The 19,983-nt window shown below is 34.4% G+C and overlaps 1 protein-coding gene across 1 annotated transcript in view; it reads left to right on the top strand.

Moving 5' to 3' along the window:
• Positions 1 to 19,983, top strand: part of carmil3 (capping protein regulator and myosin 1 linker 3) — a 143,881-nt gene that overhangs the window by 78,992 nt on the left and 44,906 nt on the right. The window contains 6 exon segments of the mRNA NM_001317765.1: positions 5,970 to 6,051; positions 6,187 to 6,283; positions 15,519 to 15,573; positions 15,914 to 16,086; positions 18,660 to 18,728; positions 19,200 to 19,293. Of these exon segments, the coding sequence (NP_001304694.1) occupies positions 5,970 to 6,051; positions 6,187 to 6,283; positions 15,519 to 15,573; positions 15,914 to 16,086; positions 18,660 to 18,728; positions 19,200 to 19,293 (570 nt within the window).

Consider the following 19,983-nt stretch of genomic DNA (forward strand, 5'->3'; position numbering starts at 1 on the left):
ACATGATTTCTTTGTGAAATGGGCAAAAACCTAACTTGACTGAGGCTAGTGAGCTGAAGGTAAATAAAGCTCCTATAGGCAATTTCCTAATTTACCTAATAATATTTAAAAATAACTAACTAGAAAACATTGCTTTATTTTAACTTATACAGCTTTTTTTTTTTTACATTTTATAATGAACTTATTACAGTTAAAACAAAAACATTCTCATTTGTAACAGAATCTAGTTACATGAGTTTTTGCCTTGATTTGACCGAATATTTCTTCTGCATAGTCTTCTATTCATCAAGTGACAGTATTTACATGTTTAGAAATCATATTCATTCACAACATTTAATAAAAACATGCTTTTTTGTAGCTCGGCAATAAAACAAATCAATTAAAAAGGTTCTCTTTCAAAGTCAATCGCCTCTCCATCATTCTCACTCTTCAGATGAGATGGTGAGCCAAATCAAAGGTTACAATGGGCCAACTTTGGCCTACAGGCCCTACTTTGGGCTTCTCTGCTCTAGACATTCTGTTGACTATATAAGTAACTTTGCAACTACATGTCGAGTGCAAGTCATATAAATAATGTTAGTATAACATCTTATAACACTTTATTTCAATTGTCTCCCAACATACATTCCACTGTCAGTAAGTAACATTGTAATTTGTATTATTTTTATTTTGTATTATTTTATTTGGGACATTCTACCAGAAACGTACACTATATGTCCTTAAAATAAAAACATAAATACAGTGAATAAAAAGTATTTCATGCCAAAAGAATTCTAAAATGGACTGATATTTGATTTCTGTGGGTTGTTCTGTACAGGAATATGTCATTCATTAGTTTCTTACATTTTTTTTTCTTTAAACACTACAAATTTACAAACTCTGTCATTGTCCTTGTCCTCAGCCCAATTGTACCTACAGCTTTGTTGCGCTGGAAACCGTTATTTAGAAGAAAAAAACTTCAGAAATAGCCATTTTCAGTTGTTATCAATCACTTTAATCAATTAAAAACATGAAATTATAAATAAACTCCACAAATAAATACTATTTTACAATTGTCCCATAAGAGTCCTGTTACATTTGCACTAAATTTAACATACAATGCTTGCAATTCACATTTAAGACTAAAAGGTAATGACACCAACTGACGGAGGAGAAGCTGACATTAATCAAGGATGCGTTCTATCATTGAGTTTTATGATTTAGGCTTGTTTTATATTATTTTTTGAGGAGGACAAGCTTCACATTTTTATAAGTGTAAATGTACGTTGAGTAATGTATGTTTTTTAGTAAATGTGTAAGTAATTTAATTGTTTGCTCTAATCCCAACCCTAACAGTCGACTAAAACTGTACTAATACTTTAATGAGTATTAGGTGAAATGGTGCAAAGGTTGCAACTTAGTAAAGATAATTGTTAAAGAGCACCATAAAAATAAAGGGTAACCTTATGAGAAAAAAAATAACATCTTAAATAACTTTAAAATATTACAAAGCTGTAGATATGTCCAATTTACGCCATAAAATAGATGAGTCAGTCTAGGTGTACTGAGTTTTTGTTGAAAATGCTGTGGATGTTTTAAAATATATTTACGCAGAATGTACAGTACTTCACAGTGCATGTTCCTTCTCAGAAATTGACCTTCAAAAAAAGAAGCCTTGAGGAATATCCTAGAGTAAAAAACAGTGACAACTTGCTCAGATCTTGAAGTGTTTAAATGTATTCCAAGAGCGATTTGAAATTCTGGTCAATATAAAAATGCATTCCGTGTACATTATTTATTTGTCTATTGTAATGTTCTGGCAGAAATATACTTTTGCTTAACTCTCTATTCACGATGTGAAATCCCAAGTATAGACCCAATAATCAGATGTGCTCGATCCACTTTAGACATTCTCTTTGCCATATAATTACTTTACAACTACATCTAATCAACAGTCATTAGTATATTGGTATTATGTCTATTAACTCTTTATTTGGAAACACATTCAAGGACGGTTAAATTAGTCAATGATAAAATAACTCCTACAAAGAACAACATAGTTATTACAGTATTTTTTCATGTTCGATAATGTTAGTTAATGAAAATACAGTCATTCATTATTAGTCATTGTTAACCACATTCCCATTAACTAATGTTATTAACGTTGGATTTTAATAATGCAATAAACGTTGATCAAAATGAACTATAAACAATGAAAGCCTTGCAAGTATTGTTCAATCTTAATTGATGTTAATAAATGTTATGTAACTTTATTTTTAAGTGTGACTATTTATTTTAATTAAGAAATTTTGTAGCTTAGTACAACCTGTTCTACAAAACCTAGCCTACAGTAGTCTATAATGCTGTACAAATACTTAAATGAGAGTATTGCAGGTAGACATGGAACGATAACCAGTTTTAAGGTTTACTGCAGTTTTTAAGTTTTGAAACCGTTAAATTTTCTTTTATACTGTTCCTAATGTATTTGTATTTTTATGTGTTTTTACAACTATTACATTGAATTTGTCCATACAGACATAAAAAAAAAACAGCTTCCACATCATAAGCTACTGGTAAGTCCATGATTCAGGAAATATGTGAGAAATAAATCGATTATGAACTAACATCCAAGCATGCTATAGATCTGAACATTGCAGTGACTTACTTTATATTCAAAGAAAAGAGAGATATCCAAAGATGCCTTTTCAAGTTGTAAAGAAATCAGTGTTTTTGAAACTAATGAAGACAGCAGAAGTCCATGACTTATTTTAACTATTTAGCCTGACGTGTTTATTGTTTAAAAAAAAATACATTTTAAAATAAAATATACCATGTTCAATGGGGAAAAAGTTTTTGTTTTTTACACAGACATTTGAAATGTATATATTTTAGAACAGCAGTTGTAATATCGTGAAATCGTGATATTCTTATCCAAGGATGTCATACTCTTGTCAATCTTGTACTGACCCATACCTAATTGCAGGTAACATGTTGCAACATACAGTTGAAGTCAGAATTATTAGCCCCCCTGAATTATTAGCCCCCCTGTTTATTTTTTTCCCCGTTTTCTGTTTAACAGAGAGCAGATTTTTTAAACACATTTCTAAACATAATAGTTTTAATAACTCATTTCTAATAACTGATTTATTTTATCTTTGCCATGATGACAGTACATAATATTTGACTAGATATTTTCCTAGACACTTCTATACAGCTTAAAGTGACATTTAAAGGCTTAACTAGGTTAATTAGGTTAACTAGGCAGGTTAGGGTATTTAGGCAAGTTATTGTATAATGATGGTTTGTTCTGTAGACTATCAAAAAAAAAAAAAAAAAAAAAAATATATATATATATATATATATATATATATATATATATATATATATATATATATATATATATATATATATATATATATATATATATATATATATATATACATATATATGCCTAAAGGGGTTATTAATTTTGTCCTTAAAATGGTGTTTAAAAAATTTAAAACTGCTTTTATTCTAGCTGAAATAAAACAAATAAGACTTTCCCCATAAGAAAAAACATTATCAGACACGTTGTGAAAATTTTCTTGCTCTGTTAAACATCATTTAGGAAATGTTAAAAAAAGAGAAAACAATTCAAAGGGTGGTTAATAATTCTGACTTTAACTTTAACTTTAGTTAACTGTAAAGTAAACTAAAGTGTAACCTTTTGAGGTTTTAGTATTAACATACTAAAAACCTCTACTAAAATGTAGGGAATTAGCTCTAAGTGAATTGTAGATTAATTTAAACAGGGTTTCAAAAGAATTGACTCTTTAAATCAGAACAAACGAATTGTCCAGAGATCTTTTGAATGGACAGTTGACATCAATTACGGCTATCGCTATCAAAAATAACAACCCATTTTATGTTTAAGCAGGATAACAAGATCGAAGTTTAAGACATTAGATTCATACATATGCACAGGCACTTTTCTTTATACAAAATAAATATTTATTGACTGATTAACAGAAACTAACACCTAACACAAACACACATTCATACAGTTGTAGAGAAGAGTAAAGGAAGAAAATTAGGAGTTTAAGAGTGTGTAATGATGGAAAAACCTGATTTTGTAAGACCAATTTCATTTAGTTTACACCATTTCAGCGGTAGTCTGGAAGTGTTACTTCCTATTCTTTTTGTGATGTGAAGAACTCTTTGTTTAGCACATAGTTTACTGTTAGTCAGTTCTTTGTCCTTGCGAGGCTTGGAGTGGGATGGAGTTGGTCGTTGTTTTAAGTTTTGAAGTGGCAAAAGGGCTAGTCATGTTGATTACTGGTTTTGTTGTCAACTAAACTTAACTAGACTCTTGACATAAAGGAAAGAAAGGTATCGGAGATGGGAATGTCTGAGCTGTGCGATTAACCCATTTTGACTGGGTCCCCACCTACTATCTGGAGTCCTCTGGGGTTCTCCTGGATTCTAGTTCTGGGTTTACACTGATATGGGTTCTAGTCTGAGCGGTGGCCTTAGGCACAAGCTTTTATAAAGGTGGTTTTGTACCGGTAGCCTAGTTGACCAATGAGAAGTTAACTCCCCCAAGGCACGTTTTATAGTCTTTGTTCCATAACGTAGTAATTTGCATAGGCAAATCGTTTAGTACACCAAATTAGTTTTGCAGGGACATCAAACATAAACCATCTATGATCTTGTTTAGCTCTGGTAGTACTTAACATTTATTGCAGGAGTATTTAAACCATAATATTAATAAATGAGCAAGAGACTTTTTGCAAAACACCTGATTACACATAAAGAAAATAAAAGTTTACATTAAAAGCATCAGTCCTAAGCAAGGAGCTTATAGAAGTTCTCTGTGTGTCCATGTGTCCATTACACACTGACTATCCCGTCGTTTTCTGGGTAGCTTGGTGGTGTATTATTTGTTTAATAAAAGCAAACAATTATGTGTCTGATCAGCCATATTCGTTAAAAATATATATGTGAAACTGGATTTGTCCAGTATGCGCTTTCCAATATGTAAAAAGTGAAAGTGGATGTGGAAACAGCAAACTCATTTTACCCACAAAGAAATAACTGAAGCAAATTCTCAAACATCAAAAATCAAAAAGACATAAGCAAGAGGTAATGCATTGACAATTAGCTTGGCATTGACAGTGGTCAACATGTGACTGAAACAATTGCATCTTTTTACTTCAGTCAATTGCTTGTCACTTTCCTTGCTTGATTTAGATTTTTGATGTTTGAGAGTGCGGCTTTTTAATTATTTATTTTTGGTAACACTTTAGTTTAGGTCACATTATTAACTAATTGGCACTTATTACCTGCCAATTATTGAGTTATTATTAACTGTTCATAGGTAGTTATAAAAGATGATCTTATTATGCATCCCTAAGCCTACCAAATACCTAAACCCAACGTCTACCTTACTAACTATTAATAAACAGCTAATTAATAGATTATTGAGCTAGCAGTGTTAGTTAATGGTTTATTAATACCATGAATTGTGACCTAAACTAAAGTGTGACCAGTTTTTGGTTGACGCAGATGAGTTTTGAAGGCACTGTAAGTCTTTGGTTGTTTTTTCATCCATTATAAATGTACAACACTTTGTTACTTAAAAAAATAAATAACAAAAACCTTGACGAATATCATGTAGTAAGAAAAATACAACTTGCTCTTGTCTTGAAATATCAAAATCAGCCTCAAACAGTGACATGATTTTCTGTTATATCAAAAAATGAATTACATAAATTTATTTGCCAGACGTGACTGTTTATTAAGTTGTACTTTATCAATATGTAAGTTGAGTCTTGGGAATCAAACCTATGACCTTGGTGTTGGCAGGAGCATGCTCTTTCAGATAAGCTATTGGAAAATATATGAGTGCGTGCTTGTATAAATTATACATGTTATAGGTTTGAGTGTTGGCTCTTTCTATCCACCCTCTCTGCGCATCTCTTTTTCATTCTCTCCGTTTGTCTGCCTCTCAGCTCAGGTCTGCTGGAGCAGGGATAATACAGGACCTTTTCCCCAGAGTCTCCTGCATCAGCACACTGGACATCTCAGACAACGGTGAGACATCTAACTGCATAAATGAAAGGAGGCTTTTGTCTGCTCTCCACCGACCTTCAGCCCGTCTCTTTCCCCTCTGTTGCATTTGCTTTATTCCCCGTTGACTCTGCCTGTACATCTCTGTGTTGGTTTCAGGGCTGGATGGGGATCTGCTGTGTGTCATTCCTGCCTTCTCCAGACACCCGTCCCTCAAACACCTGCTCCTGGGCAAGAACTTTAACATCAAGGGCAGGTACTTGTTCCAAGACTGAAAAGATACACATCAGAAGATAAAGATATATGCATAATTATTTGTTTGGCAGATGCATGCCTTCAGGATAACTTACAAATAGGCATTTATACTGCCTGAAGGAGCTTCCAGATAAGCGCATTGCTCAAAGGTTCAGTATGCTGTGGCAGGCTGTCGATGTGTAAAAACCTACAGAATATAGATATGAATAAAACTTTAATGATTGGCTTATGTAAATGCTGCTGAAGTGCAAGAGGAATAACTAATTTTAAATTACACTTAAGTTTTAATTTTCTGACACAAGTTAATAAAAATGGGATAAAAGAAACATTTTAAAGTGTAATTTGGCATCCCCCCACCTCCACTAGACTGAAAAAAACAACACAGGCTCATTGGAAACATGTGCTTCAGCCTACTTTTTTGGGGCAAATGCAAAAACATACTTCAAAATATGTTTGATTGCAGTTTCTAGGTTAAATTAATGTTGTGGAGCAGTATGACATCAACAACTTTTGCTCCTTTCACACTAATTAAATTAACAGGAACATATTATTGACCTATAAAGGACTATTTTTTGTGCACAAAAGCAAGTAAATACCGTACAATTTAACAGTGTTCATGTTTTGTTATCAAATATTTTAGCCTCACCTATATATCTCTGTATGGACAACTTTTACAGCATGGTCAGTTTGCTCAGTAGCTCACATTGTACAGTGTTGCACTTGTGATGCAAAGCAATCCAGTGAAATTCCAGTAAAGCACAGTTTCACAAAAGAAATAAATGTAATGCAAAATCAAGGTAAAACTAAGTGGTTGCAGTGTAGTCTTCTTTTACATTTGCTTTTGAAAACACTATTGATTGGGTTTAGGGAAAGGTTAAGATCAGTAGTATGCTCGGTGATCTGTATGGTAAGCCACCTGCATTTCTGTACAAGAAATAAATGTATTTTCACCTTTTTTTCAAGCACTTTTACAATCTACAATGTATCTGAAAGGTATAACAAAATGTACCCTAAGTATCTTATATTTGCAAAAATGTAGACAGAGCCCTCTAGTGGATTTGTCACTTGAAACGTGCAACAAAATGTAACTCATTTTCCATTTTGCAAACAATGTAGGCTGATGCATGTATTTTGAATAAGCCAGGGTTGGAAAAAACACTTAATGAAAAGGCCAAAATGAAAGATACGTGAACAAAAAACTCCCCTTAATAGTTAATTGGTACAAAAATCAGCACTATGAATTAGATTATTAATAACATTACATGTAAAAATGTACACTCACCAGCCTCTTTGTTTGGTACACCTTACTAATACTAGGTTGGATCCACTTTTGCCTTCAGAACTGCCTTCATCCTTTGTTGCATAGATTTAACAAGGCACTAGAAATATTCCTTAGAAATTTAGTTCCATATTGGCATGATAGCATCACGGAGTTGCCGCAGGCACGATGGATCCATACTTTCATGTTGTTGAGAACAAATTCTGACCCTACCATTCGAATGTTGCAGCAGAAATCAAGACTCATCACACCAGGCAACGTTTTTCCAATCTTCTGTTGTCCAATTTTGGTGAGCCTGTGCGAATTGTAGCCTCAGTTTCCTGTTCTTAGCTGACAGGTTTGGTCTTTTGTTGCTGTAGCCCCTCCGCCTCAAGGTTGAATGTGTGCATTCAGATATGCTCTTTTTTATACCTTGGTTGTATTGAGTTATTATTTGAGTTTCAGTTGCCTTTCTATCAGCTCAAACCGGTATGGCCATTTTCTGACTTCTGGGATCAACAAGGCATTTTCACCCACAGAACTGCCACCCACAGGATATTTTCTCTTTTTGGGACCATTCTCTGTAAACTCTAGAGATGGTTGTGTGTAAAAATCCCAGTAGATCAGCAGTTTCTGAAATACTCAGACCAGCCCATCTGGAACCAACAACTAGGCCATGTTCAAAGTCACTTAAATCACCTTTCTTCCCCATTCTGATGCTCGAACAGCAACTAAATGCATTGAGTTGCTGCCATGTGATTGGCTGATTGGAAATGTGCGTTAAAAAGCAGTTGGACAGGTGTACTTAATAAAGTGGCTGGTGAGTGTAAATAGAGGAGACCAATGCTTCCCGTCTAAGGGGGCATGCAGTACGCTATCTAGGTAACTACAAGGTATTGGTATATTTACCATGTTTTGTAGGATTCAAGTCTCTTTTTTTAATGATCTGAATCTGAATGGTGTGACTTATATTGTAAAGTAATTTTTATAATTAATGTTAAGTAAACCAAATATATGCATTCCACAATCACACACACACGCTAATTTAACTTGAAATGAAATTGACATTACGAAAAAATATTGTTTATACTGAATGTATAATTTGTCTATTTATTCTTGTTTCTAGGCCGAGAGGGAGGGAAACTTAGAGATATATGTATACATTGGTAGAAGTATGCGTACAAAGTAACATACAAACAGGCAGTTTTACTGACTGAAGCAGCATAAAGCAGTGCTTTACTCAAAGGTTCAGTATAGCTGAAGCTCTATAGCATCCGTGGGATTCTGTCTATTACCAAAAAAAAACTAAAAATGTGTTTACCGCTGTGTACCTACAATGAAAGCCTGGCAGGCAAGTGGGAAATGTGAAACTCATATTTTTGTCAAATGATTCCTACAGTAAGAAATGTTATTTGAGCTTTCTAAATGGTCTAAATTGTCATTTTGAAAAGGGACAAGAGTTTTCTCAGTGGGTGGAAATAGATTTTTAACTGTATAAACCTTTCAAGACAGTCCTGCAATGAACTCAGAGGTTATTAATCGAGGGCTTGTGTTGCTGTTGAGCACCATCAGTCAGCATAATTACAACATCATTTTAGATAGATCATATTTAATAGACAAATTCCAGGTGAAGAACGACACGCTCCATAATCTTGAGTAGAAATCTGAGAAATGCAGCTAATAAATCAAGAAAAAAAAGAGTCCAAAGCCGCCCACTACCATGAAACATTGCATAGCCTGTATGATGAGTATACACTTTCAAGGTTTTTGTGCATATACGTATATTGTTTTATTTTATATACAGTACATATAATTGTTAAGGTATGCAGTTAATGCTTTAATGTAAACCTTATATCTTTGGGGTGTCACCCACTTCCCTCTTCCTTGTTCATTTGTTTTTGTTTTTTTTTTACTTTCCTAGTATTATCTATTTATTATAAAACATTAAAACAAGGAAAAAGACAATTAAATGATGTGAGTTTTTCCAATTTGTTTTGTGAAAAGTGTACTGAACTGACATAATTTAGCAAGTTTATATTTTTTTCTGCATAACAATAATTTAAAGCCAACTTTCACCTTTATAGACTGTTTCAATATGGCGAAATCATTGTTCCATGAACAGTTTCTGCTTGTCCTCAAAGTATTTTTGAGCTATAACAGGATGTGAGTCCTTCATAATTATTGTAAACACAGCTGTCATTAAAAGATCAATATGTAGAGCTTTCTGGATTCTTAGAAGCTATGGAATTTAAAAATCTAAAACAGGAATTACATTAAGACCACTCTTATTGTTTACATCACTCAAAAGGGTCTATAGAAGCATTTTCTGATATATAATAATATAATAGGGTTGACACTATGGCTCAGTGGTTAGCACTGCCGCCCCACAGCAGGAAGATCGCTGGTTCGAGTCCCAGCTGGGTCAGTTGGAATTTCTAGGTGGAGTTTGCATATTCTCCACATGTTCTTGTGGGCTTCCTCTGAGTGTTCTGGTTTACCCAAAGTCCAAAGACATGTGCTATAGGTAAATTGAATAAACTAATTTGGCTGTAGTGTATGTGTGTGCCTGCATGTGAGAGTGTATGGGTGTTTGCCAGTTCTGGGTTGTAACTTGAAGGGCATCCACTGCGTAAAACATTTGCTGCATAAGTTGGCAGTTCATTCCGCTATGGCGACCCCTGATGAATAAAGGTACTAAACCAAAGAAAAATGAATAATGATGTAATGATGTTTCACATAATTACCATAGGCATAACACAGAATATCATCAGCAAATACTGAAATTGCTTTTCTGCAGAGCAATTATATGTGCAATCAGATATGAGTGTCACTGCCACTTAATGTTGGATCTGGCAAATAGGCTGTCATGGATTGAAATATTGATTTTAAAATATTAGAATAGTTTGATGACAGAGAATTTTTTTATTTTATTTTTTTATTTTTGTGATAAAATGACTGATATTGTGGGGGTAATTACCAGAATTTTGTGATTAAAACACACACACACACACACACACACACACACACACACACACACACACACACACACACACACACACACACACACACACACACACACACACACACATGTAACCGTGTTGTTTGTAGATTACACACTTTTCATCAACATTATCTTATTTGCTTGTTTGCAGCATAATTTGCCAGCCCAGGCTCATCAGAATTACATGCCTCAGCCTATATTTCTGAAAAATATGTTACATTGGGTACATTTTGTTGCACGTTTCTACTAGAGGTTCATGGTCTACATTTTTGCAAATTTGAATTATATTACCTAGAGCAGTGGTTCCCAAACTTTTCAGCCCTCAACCCCCAAAATAACAATGCCAGTGAGTCAGTGACTCATGACCTCCAATATTCTTTGAGGTGGTTATAGCCTTGCACACATACCAAAAGGCCCAATTCTATTCATTGTTTAATTTTGAAGAACACCACTTAAAGACCTCTATGTTCAGGTGTGACCTGTGTTTATTTTTAGTGTATGTGAGTACCGTAAAGGCGTGAGAAAATTTAACCTGATGCCATGAAATCAATGTGCTGCATCTGACGCTATTACTGTGTCTTTAACGTAATCACCCTAGGGGTTGCAAAAAAATCGAAAGGCTAATGGCTTTTTATTTGCATGTTGTTGTTTTTTTAATGTTTATTATTAGCATGTTAACAATGTTACTATTAACTACTATTTTGTTTTTAGTAGGTTTTGAATAAAATATGTACATTATGATAGTTCAATATAATGAATTAGATTTTTGGAAATTGCCAAGAGATAATTATTATGAAATAAATGTATACACTCTTCTTTTAATCAAAATGAAGGCACACAACGTTTTATTTAACTTTTTTTCAACATTCAACAGATCGCTTTAAACAACTCATTCACCTTGTTCAGTTTTAATTTTCGAACACCTAATCATTCTGCCTGCCTCCCTGTCAGGCTGCAATTGTAAATGCATTACTGCAAGTGTCGTGTGTTTGTTTTCACAGACTGAGGGATTAATCGAAATGATGTTTTGTGATTATTAACAGCATGACATACAGTAGATGTTGATAGAGCTTACGCACAGTCCACAGATTAACAGATACAACAGATATGCACTCTGAGACAGGCAGATGAGGTAAGCAGATTAGAAAAGGTTGTGAAACCATCTGCAATCACACACCGAATGTAGTAGAAGGCTCTCAGGGAGGCAGAGGAGGTTTAGGGGGAGGAGTGTGAAGTGTCATTAATCTTGGAGTTGATTGAGTTTATAGATGTGTGTGTATATAGGCCAAAGTATATTTACATTTTTTACCATACTGTAGTAATTTTAAGCCACAGTCGAACACATAGCCTTTCAAAATGTACTTTATTTCTTGTTGTCTACTAACACAGACCCTCAATGCCTACTAAAAAGTGTCATCCTTGTCCATTTTATTTTGTTTTTTTGTCTCTTAAAAATCCTTACGAATGTACTACACTTATTAAAAATTGTTTTGGATATAATTTGGTCCACAAAAATGCTTCTACACTAGCATCTGCTAGGTTTGTCGTCTTCAGTCAGTGTTTTTTTTTCTTTCTTATTTTTAACTGTGAAAATGGTTCAATTTTGACACCAATTAAAAGTATAGTTCACCATAAAGATAAAAATACTGTCATCATTTACTCATCCTCCACTTGTTCCGAAACTGTCTAAGTTTCATTCTTTTGATGAACACAAAACAAGATATACTTGTTGGAAAAAAAAAACACCCATTGACTCCAGTAGATTCTTGTTGTTGTTGTTTTTCTAATTTTGTCAGTAGCTATATTTCCATCCAAAAATGCGAATGAACTTTATGCACAAAACTGGATTATTGCATAAAAGAAGTGCGAATAAAGTCAAAGTGAACAAAATTGTCACTTCCTGATTAACTGGCGCAAAATATCAACAATAAAAACTAAATTTGCAGCAGTAGGAGAAGCTGCATCAATATTTTCTTCATCTAATAATTGACTGCGCCTCAGAAGGCAATACTGAAACGCAGTGAACGCAGGGTGGCGTTTGAAGGTGTCAGACACGGAGCAGAGATGTTCTTGATTCTGGAGGTCATTAATAATATAATAACACTAATACTTAAACGGTAAGGCGTTTTAGAATGACCAAAACAACATTTCAGATGTTATATAATGTACTCAGCCCGCTTTATCCATTCACACACATTTTTACCATCACATGATCTCTTATAACAAAATCACATTACTTTTTTTAATGCGCATGCTGGAGTTTGTGCGGTAAAAGTGTTTCCATCGTAGTTTGTGCGCATCTTTTCGTATAGAATAAAAAGTTTATCCTACTCAGTTTTGCGCAGAAGTTTTTTATGCGCATTTTCAATATTTATTTGTGTCTCAGCGTTTCTATCAAACTTTTTTTATGCGCATATCCAAAATGCGCATAAAAACAGGTGGATGGAAACATAGCTTATGGTTGCCTTTTCTTGAAAATCTTCAGAATATGTTGTTTTGAGTTGAAGAGCATAGAAAGAAATTTGTACACTGTAAAAAAAAATTGACAAAAAGTAAAGACAACAAATATGTTTATGTTGCTTTAACTTATTTTGAGAAGTTAATCAGGTTTCAACATTTTTTTAAGTTATACAAGTTTAACTTAATGTGTTTAGTCAGTTTGAATAATGATCGTTGAGATGACTAGAGAAGTTCATTTGATTTAACCAAGCGGCAACCTTCCGCTCTTGGTTGTGAAGCAAATATGGAAGTAACTGAAACTGCAATTTATCGAAATTCTGCTGGTTCTGGCTCCATAATAGAACAGGTTTCTATTTACCCCACTGTTAAAACGGCTTTACAGCAGAAAAAAAAGATATTTAGCCATCTCTATAAATGTATTTGCATTTGTATTTTTCTTTAGAACTGTAATGCACTCCAGAATCTGACAGATTGATTAGCTGTAGAACAGTCACCTGAAACACTGTCATTCAGTGTTATGCCTGGATTTCATAAATAGCCCTACATTAACTAACACAGAATATATTTGAAGTGTTTGGAAGTAATTTGCTAATGTTTAGTGGCTCAATGTATTACAGCAGTGTTTTTAAAAGTCTAAACACTTTATTCAATTCAATTCAATTTAATTCAGCTTTATTTGTATAGCGCTTTTACAATGTAGATTGTGTCAAAGCAGCTTCACATATTGGTCATAGCAACTGGAACAGTGTTGTTCAGTTTTCAGTGTTGAAGTTCAGTACAGTTCAGTTTAGCTCAGTTCAGTGTGATGTAATCAATACTGATAGTTCAAATACTGAAGAGCAAATTCATCGATGTGTAGCTCTACCAATCCTGAACCATGCGAGCCAGTGGCGACAGCGGAGAGGGAACAAAAACTTCACCTGATGGGAGTGAAGAAAAAAAACCTTGAGAGAACCAGACTCAGTTGGGCACGACCATTTTAATTTCTCCGCTGGCCAAAAGTCTTGTGCAGAGCTTCAGTCACCACGGTGGAGGCTGGAAGATGGTCTCAGCGAAGACTCGTCTGTCCCTGGAGCGTCGCTGGAATCAGACTCATGTTCTCCACTCCCCACGACCATCAGCGCAGCAGCAGCTCAGGATATGGCCTGGTCCCGGATATGGAAACCTTGGGATCATCTCGTCGCTGGTCTTGGATCCAATTAGTGACTCCACATAATCTGAGGACCTCGGGATGAGTATCCCCAGGTTAAAATAGAGAATAAAGATAATAATTAGCATAGCTGCTGTTCATAGTGTATATAAGCAAGATGCAGAAGCCTGTGTGGAACCCGCTAGGTGATGCATTGAGTGTATGCTTTACTAAACAGATAGGTCTTTAATCTAGTTTTGAACTGGGAGAGTGTGTCTGAGCCTCGGACGTTATCAGGAAGGCTATTCCAGAGTGTAGGAGCCATGAAAGAGAAGGCTCGACCTCCTTTACTTGATTTTGCTATTCTAGGTACTACCAGAAGCCCTGAGTTTTGAGATCTTAAAGAGCGAGTTGGATTGTAGCGAGACAGAAGGTTGGTTAGATAAACAGGAACTAGATTATTTAGAGCTTTATAGGTGAGAAGTAATATTTTAAATTCAATACGAAACTTAACAGGCACCCAGTGTAAGGAGGATAAAATTGGGGTTTTATTGATATAGTGTACAACCAAGCACATGTGGTCAGAACACAAACGAGTTGCAGGGAATGAAGTATTAAGCGTTTCTCCAAAAAAAAAAAAAACCTGTCTAAGCAAAATGCTAGCAGGCATCTGTAGCTCCGCCCCTGCTCCTTTTTTGGTATCCCCTGGTCGTTGCGATGACGTGTACAAAATTAGCGTAAATTGAACACGCTTACTTGTAGCTTCTTTTGTGTTCTTCAGAAACCAATGGGTGATGTCACCGATACTACGTCGATATTTTTTACAGTCTATGGAAAGTTTTAACTAAAAGTTTTAAGGCAGCAATAATTCTTTTACAATGTAAATGTCCGCTTGAGTATGAAAAAAATGAGAAAATTTTAATATTTTGGTGAACTGACACTTTAGGTAGTGCATAAATAATTCAAAACGCATGTGCAAGATGTACACCTCCAACCTTGAACCGACAAAAACAAACCAAAACAATTACATCCTAACAGCAAAGAACACAAAATTTATTAACAAATAAAGTTATGTGTATTAAAAGGAAATTGCACAGGGTAAAAGAATTGAACACATGAAGAAAGAGAGATGTGAAACGGCTGTCAAAGCCCAGACAGCAGTTGAAATCTCTCAGTAGTTCTTCAGCAACCCTCTGCTCTTCGTCACTGTAAATTAATATCAGCTGCTTCAGTCCAACATCTACATTAGCAGGATGATGAAGATGAAAACAGGATGGACATTTTCAGCAGGAAATCTATTTTTAGTCACCTGCAGAAAGAAAGGTGGATGCAGATTAAAAACTGAGTAATACTTTAGACTCAAACCCTGTTATTTTTTCTGTTTGCAGGGTTTTAGATGAAGTCCTGCAGAAACTGGTGCATCTTGTCCAGGAGGAAGAGTGTGTAAGTGTTTCACAGGCACACACACATGGACATAACGCTTCCTATTTCCTGTACTCACATTACACCCTTTCTGTGTTCAAACACACACACGCATAGAGTACAAAGGCTTTCAACAGTCTGCTGTGTGTATTACAGCACTAGTGATTCATCCATCCTTCCTTCACTCTCTCTCTCTCTCTCTCCTTCTTTCTTTCTAATCTCTCTCCTTCAGGGCACGTAGTCCTCTCACTGCAGATATCGCCTTGCTTGATCAATTATTAAGCACTGTTTTTACAGATCACAGACATTGCAAACTCACTCTTACACACATACACACACACGCTCTCTGGTTTTCTGGCAGGCCCTGCAGAGTTTGTCTCTGGCCGACTCCAGGCTGCGTTCGAGGGGCACGGTGCTGGTAAACGCTCTAGGCAGCAATGCCTGTCTGAAAAAGGTGGATCTGAGTGGGAACGGACTTGATGACACAGGAGCGAGGATGCTCAGTAAAGCCCTTCAGATCAACACTACTCTCAGGTACTGTTGCGAAGGAAGAACAGGGCAACAGGAGTACATATTGTACAGAGATTGTTTGGGATACTGGTACTGTAGGTCCATGCAGCATCCCAGCTGTGCTAAAAGAAACATCATAGTGCTGACAAAACACTTGTTGACCTGTGAAGCCGACCATTCCACCATGTCATAGAGTTTTCTAGTCATGTTATTTTCCTTGAAAAGCTTTGCAATTTTCTGCTAAATTCAATTTAGTGTAATTTACGACACTGGAAATATGCAGCCACCCTATTTTTTTAAATGAAAGCTTTAGGTAATTTACCAATGGATCAGTTAAAAAAAAATTGTAATAAACATGTCCATTGACTTTTCAGTCATAAATATGATTTTATAAATTGGTGTTTTTATAACCTTTCAGTCTATTAAACAATATGAACTGATTTGTTTATTTATTTATTTGTTTAAACAATAAATAACTTTTTTTTTTAAAGTTGTTTGAATTAGTCATGTTTCTTTAAAAAGAAACATTTATTTATTTATTGCATTCACATATATTTATTTAAGGAGCCCCTATTATGGGTTTTTAAAAATGACCTTCCATACAGTGTACAACAGCAAGTGAATGAAAACATACAGCTGATTTTTAATCTGAAAGAGCACCTTCAGTGCTTCCCACAGGTTTGAAATATACTTGCTGTGGTAGCCAGATTGAAACGCACCTTTTACTCATGGCACATGGGTATCTATATACAACAATTATTAATATTTTTAATTTATTAAACACTTTGTTTCAGTGGGTGGAAGATTTATTTTTTAAAGACTGTTGAAAAAAAATCCAGTATTGGATTTACTTTTATTCTATCCAGAAGCCATGTGCACCCACTGACAGGTAAAATCAGCTGCTGACATTTTGTACAGTATTGCCAAAGCATGTATGTATAAGCAGATATGTATAAATGTATAAAATTTGTAATATATCATAACATTAAAAAAAATAATAATTATATATATATATATATATATATATATATATATATATATATATATATATATATATATTTATATATATATATATATATATATATATACAGTAAATGGGAAATCGGTAATAAAGGAATGAAAACATCTATGGAACAAAAGTCTCTAAAAAGTTATTATAAGATTAAAAAGTGTTGATTATTTAAATAAGGCAAATGAGTTAATTAACCATTTATAATGGTGTACATATATTTTGTAGAAAGTTTAGATGTAATTTTGTCCTCTCTGAGTAAATAGAAAAGTCTATCTGAGATGTTTAGATCAAAGAATTAATTATATAATGTTTCTCTCACTCCTGCGGCTGTGCACGCGCTGTCAGCCGTGAAGCCAAGTGAAAGTAAATCACGCTTAAAATAAAAATGACGACGGAGTAGAAAGCGATACCAAAAGCCAAATCCTGGATTTTTAAGGAGATTAAGATACCCCAGATGGACGTCTCAAATAGGGCGAGAGGAGATTTTCCATTAGTTAATTGATTGCGGATGGTTTCCTGTTCGCGGATACAAAAAAGTGTAAAAGGATGATACTAATAAAAAAATAAAAATGTCACTAAATATACTTGGGCGGCTGTTAATATACCGGGACGGTCCGCCTATGTGAAGTCTATGTGTCAGAAGCACTGACCTTGTTTAAAAATCTTTTTTTTTCTAGTTGACTTATTTAAAGTCAACTTATTTTTAGTTGAGTCATTTAAATGATTCCTCAATTTTGCCAATTTGTATTGGTGTCGACATGAAACAAAACCAAATATGTGCTGGATCCGGTAAAACTTGAACACGCCTTTCCCCTGTGCCACTGTTTGGATTAATACTGAATGTGTGTCATTGCTTGTACTTAAGGTTAAGAATACATCAATATGTTTGTGTTTACTGCATTGCTTTAATGCACTCCTACATTGGGCTTACATTATATACTCTGCGCTTTGACTACTTGAACAATGCTAATAGGCCATGGTGGGCGTTTTTCTCAGTCTCGCGCTGAACTCAACCAATCAACTCTACCAATCAGTGCAGATTAGCATCACGCTAAGGAGGGGTTTGGGAACAAATTAATCGCTGAACAAATCATAAGGTAGTTGTTGGGATAATTATGTTAAAATAAATGCATATTATAAGACAATGAAAGTGTTTTTACCTTGCATGCATTCATTCATATCAGCCTGTTGACAAAAATATTACCTTTTTAATGCATAATAGGGGCTCTGTAATAATTATGAGATAATATAATTAATTATGAATTTCTGTGATTGTTGTATGTCTTCAGTTGTTTATTGATTTATTATTTTTACATCATTCATTCATGCAATGTCCAAATGTCAACATTTGATTTATAGGATAAAACTGAACTGAATTCAGAATTTCAAAGCAGAAACTAGATAAGGTTGACAATTATCCTCATTCTTTCTTATGTTTGCCATATTAAAATTCCAAATCCAACAATTTTGTTTTCATTTAAACCTGTGCAGAAAAGCATGCAGGTTTCATTTGTGAGTACTTATTTACAATACCTGGTTGATAATAGCTGAATAAGTCATGATTGTCATGTTGTTGTTTTTGCAGAAGTGTGACATGGGATCGAAATAACACAAGTGCTACGGGTTTCCAAGATGTGGCTCGAGCCCTGGAACAGTATGACACACACACTCACATTCATTTCATACACACATACACACTCCTCATTGCCTCATCCGTATGAGCACTGACTCACTCAACCCTCTGCAAACTTACTAACAGCATGCTGCTACTGGATAAAATAGGATCTTCAGTCCATGCCTACGCGAATCTGTTTTTGATTGCATAGTCTTTCATCACCTCTCCGACCTGCCTGTGATGCTCAATTAAAGTATTGTTCTAGAAACACCTCTTTCTTCCCTGGAGATTTACACCTCTATTATTTAATGTAGAAAGTTTTTATTTTGCATTGAGAGGCCTGTAATGAGTTCTTAGTACAGACTGCTTTGGAAACTGTTGAAAGAAACACAGTGCTCTCTTAAAAAAAAATAACGCAAAGGCTTCTTTCTTGAGACACAAATAAACTGTTTTCTATTATTCATTGCAATGTTTTGGGAAAACTTTAATGTTTCTTGATTCTCTCCTCAGTAACTTCACCCTGCAGTACATGCCTATCCCGCTCAGTGATGTCACACAGGCGTACCGCAGCTCCCCTGACAGGACAGAACAGGCACTGACCAAGGTGAGAATATTGCTTTTGAAAAAGGGGGATAGGAAGATTTATTCAATATTTAGGCAGAGGTGGGTAGAGTATCCAAAATCTTTACTCAAGTAAAAGTACAACTACTTGCGGAAATCTTTAAAAGTAAAATAAAAGTAAAAATAAAAGTAACAATTTCAAAAGTTACTCGAATAACAGTGAAAAAGTACCTGATAAAAAAAAATGACTCAATAGTTACTAGTTACTTTTCATTTTATATACAAATATATATATATATACACACACACAAACACACACACACACACACACACACACACACACACATTTTCATAGTATTTACTATATTTTTTCTGAAGATCTTACTTGTTTTATATCAGCTAAAATAAAAACAGTTCTTAACGTTTTTAAAACTATTTTAAGGTCAAAAGTATTAGTCGCCTTTAGCAATATTTCTTTTTATTGTCTAAGAACAAACCATCATTAATTAACATAACTTCAGAAATCGTCACCTTAAAATTATATCTGCATTATAAATTATTTTGAGATTTTTAGCTTCAAAGTTTTTGCATTCCATAAAGCAAACAGTATATGTGTAACATTTGTTTTTTAAATAAAAAGTCTTAAAATGTAAACAACTTATGAAAAAACATCCCATAATGTAGGTTGTCATTTAATAAGAATATGTCAATAACTCAATATCTAAGGTGAAGA

Source organism: Danio rerio, chromosome 2, assembly GCF_052040795.2.
Source record: "Danio rerio strain M-AB ecotype USA chromosome 2, GRCz13ab, whole genome shotgun sequence".
Classification (NCBI taxonomy): Eukaryota; Metazoa; Chordata; class Actinopteri; order Cypriniformes; family Danionidae; genus Danio; species Danio rerio.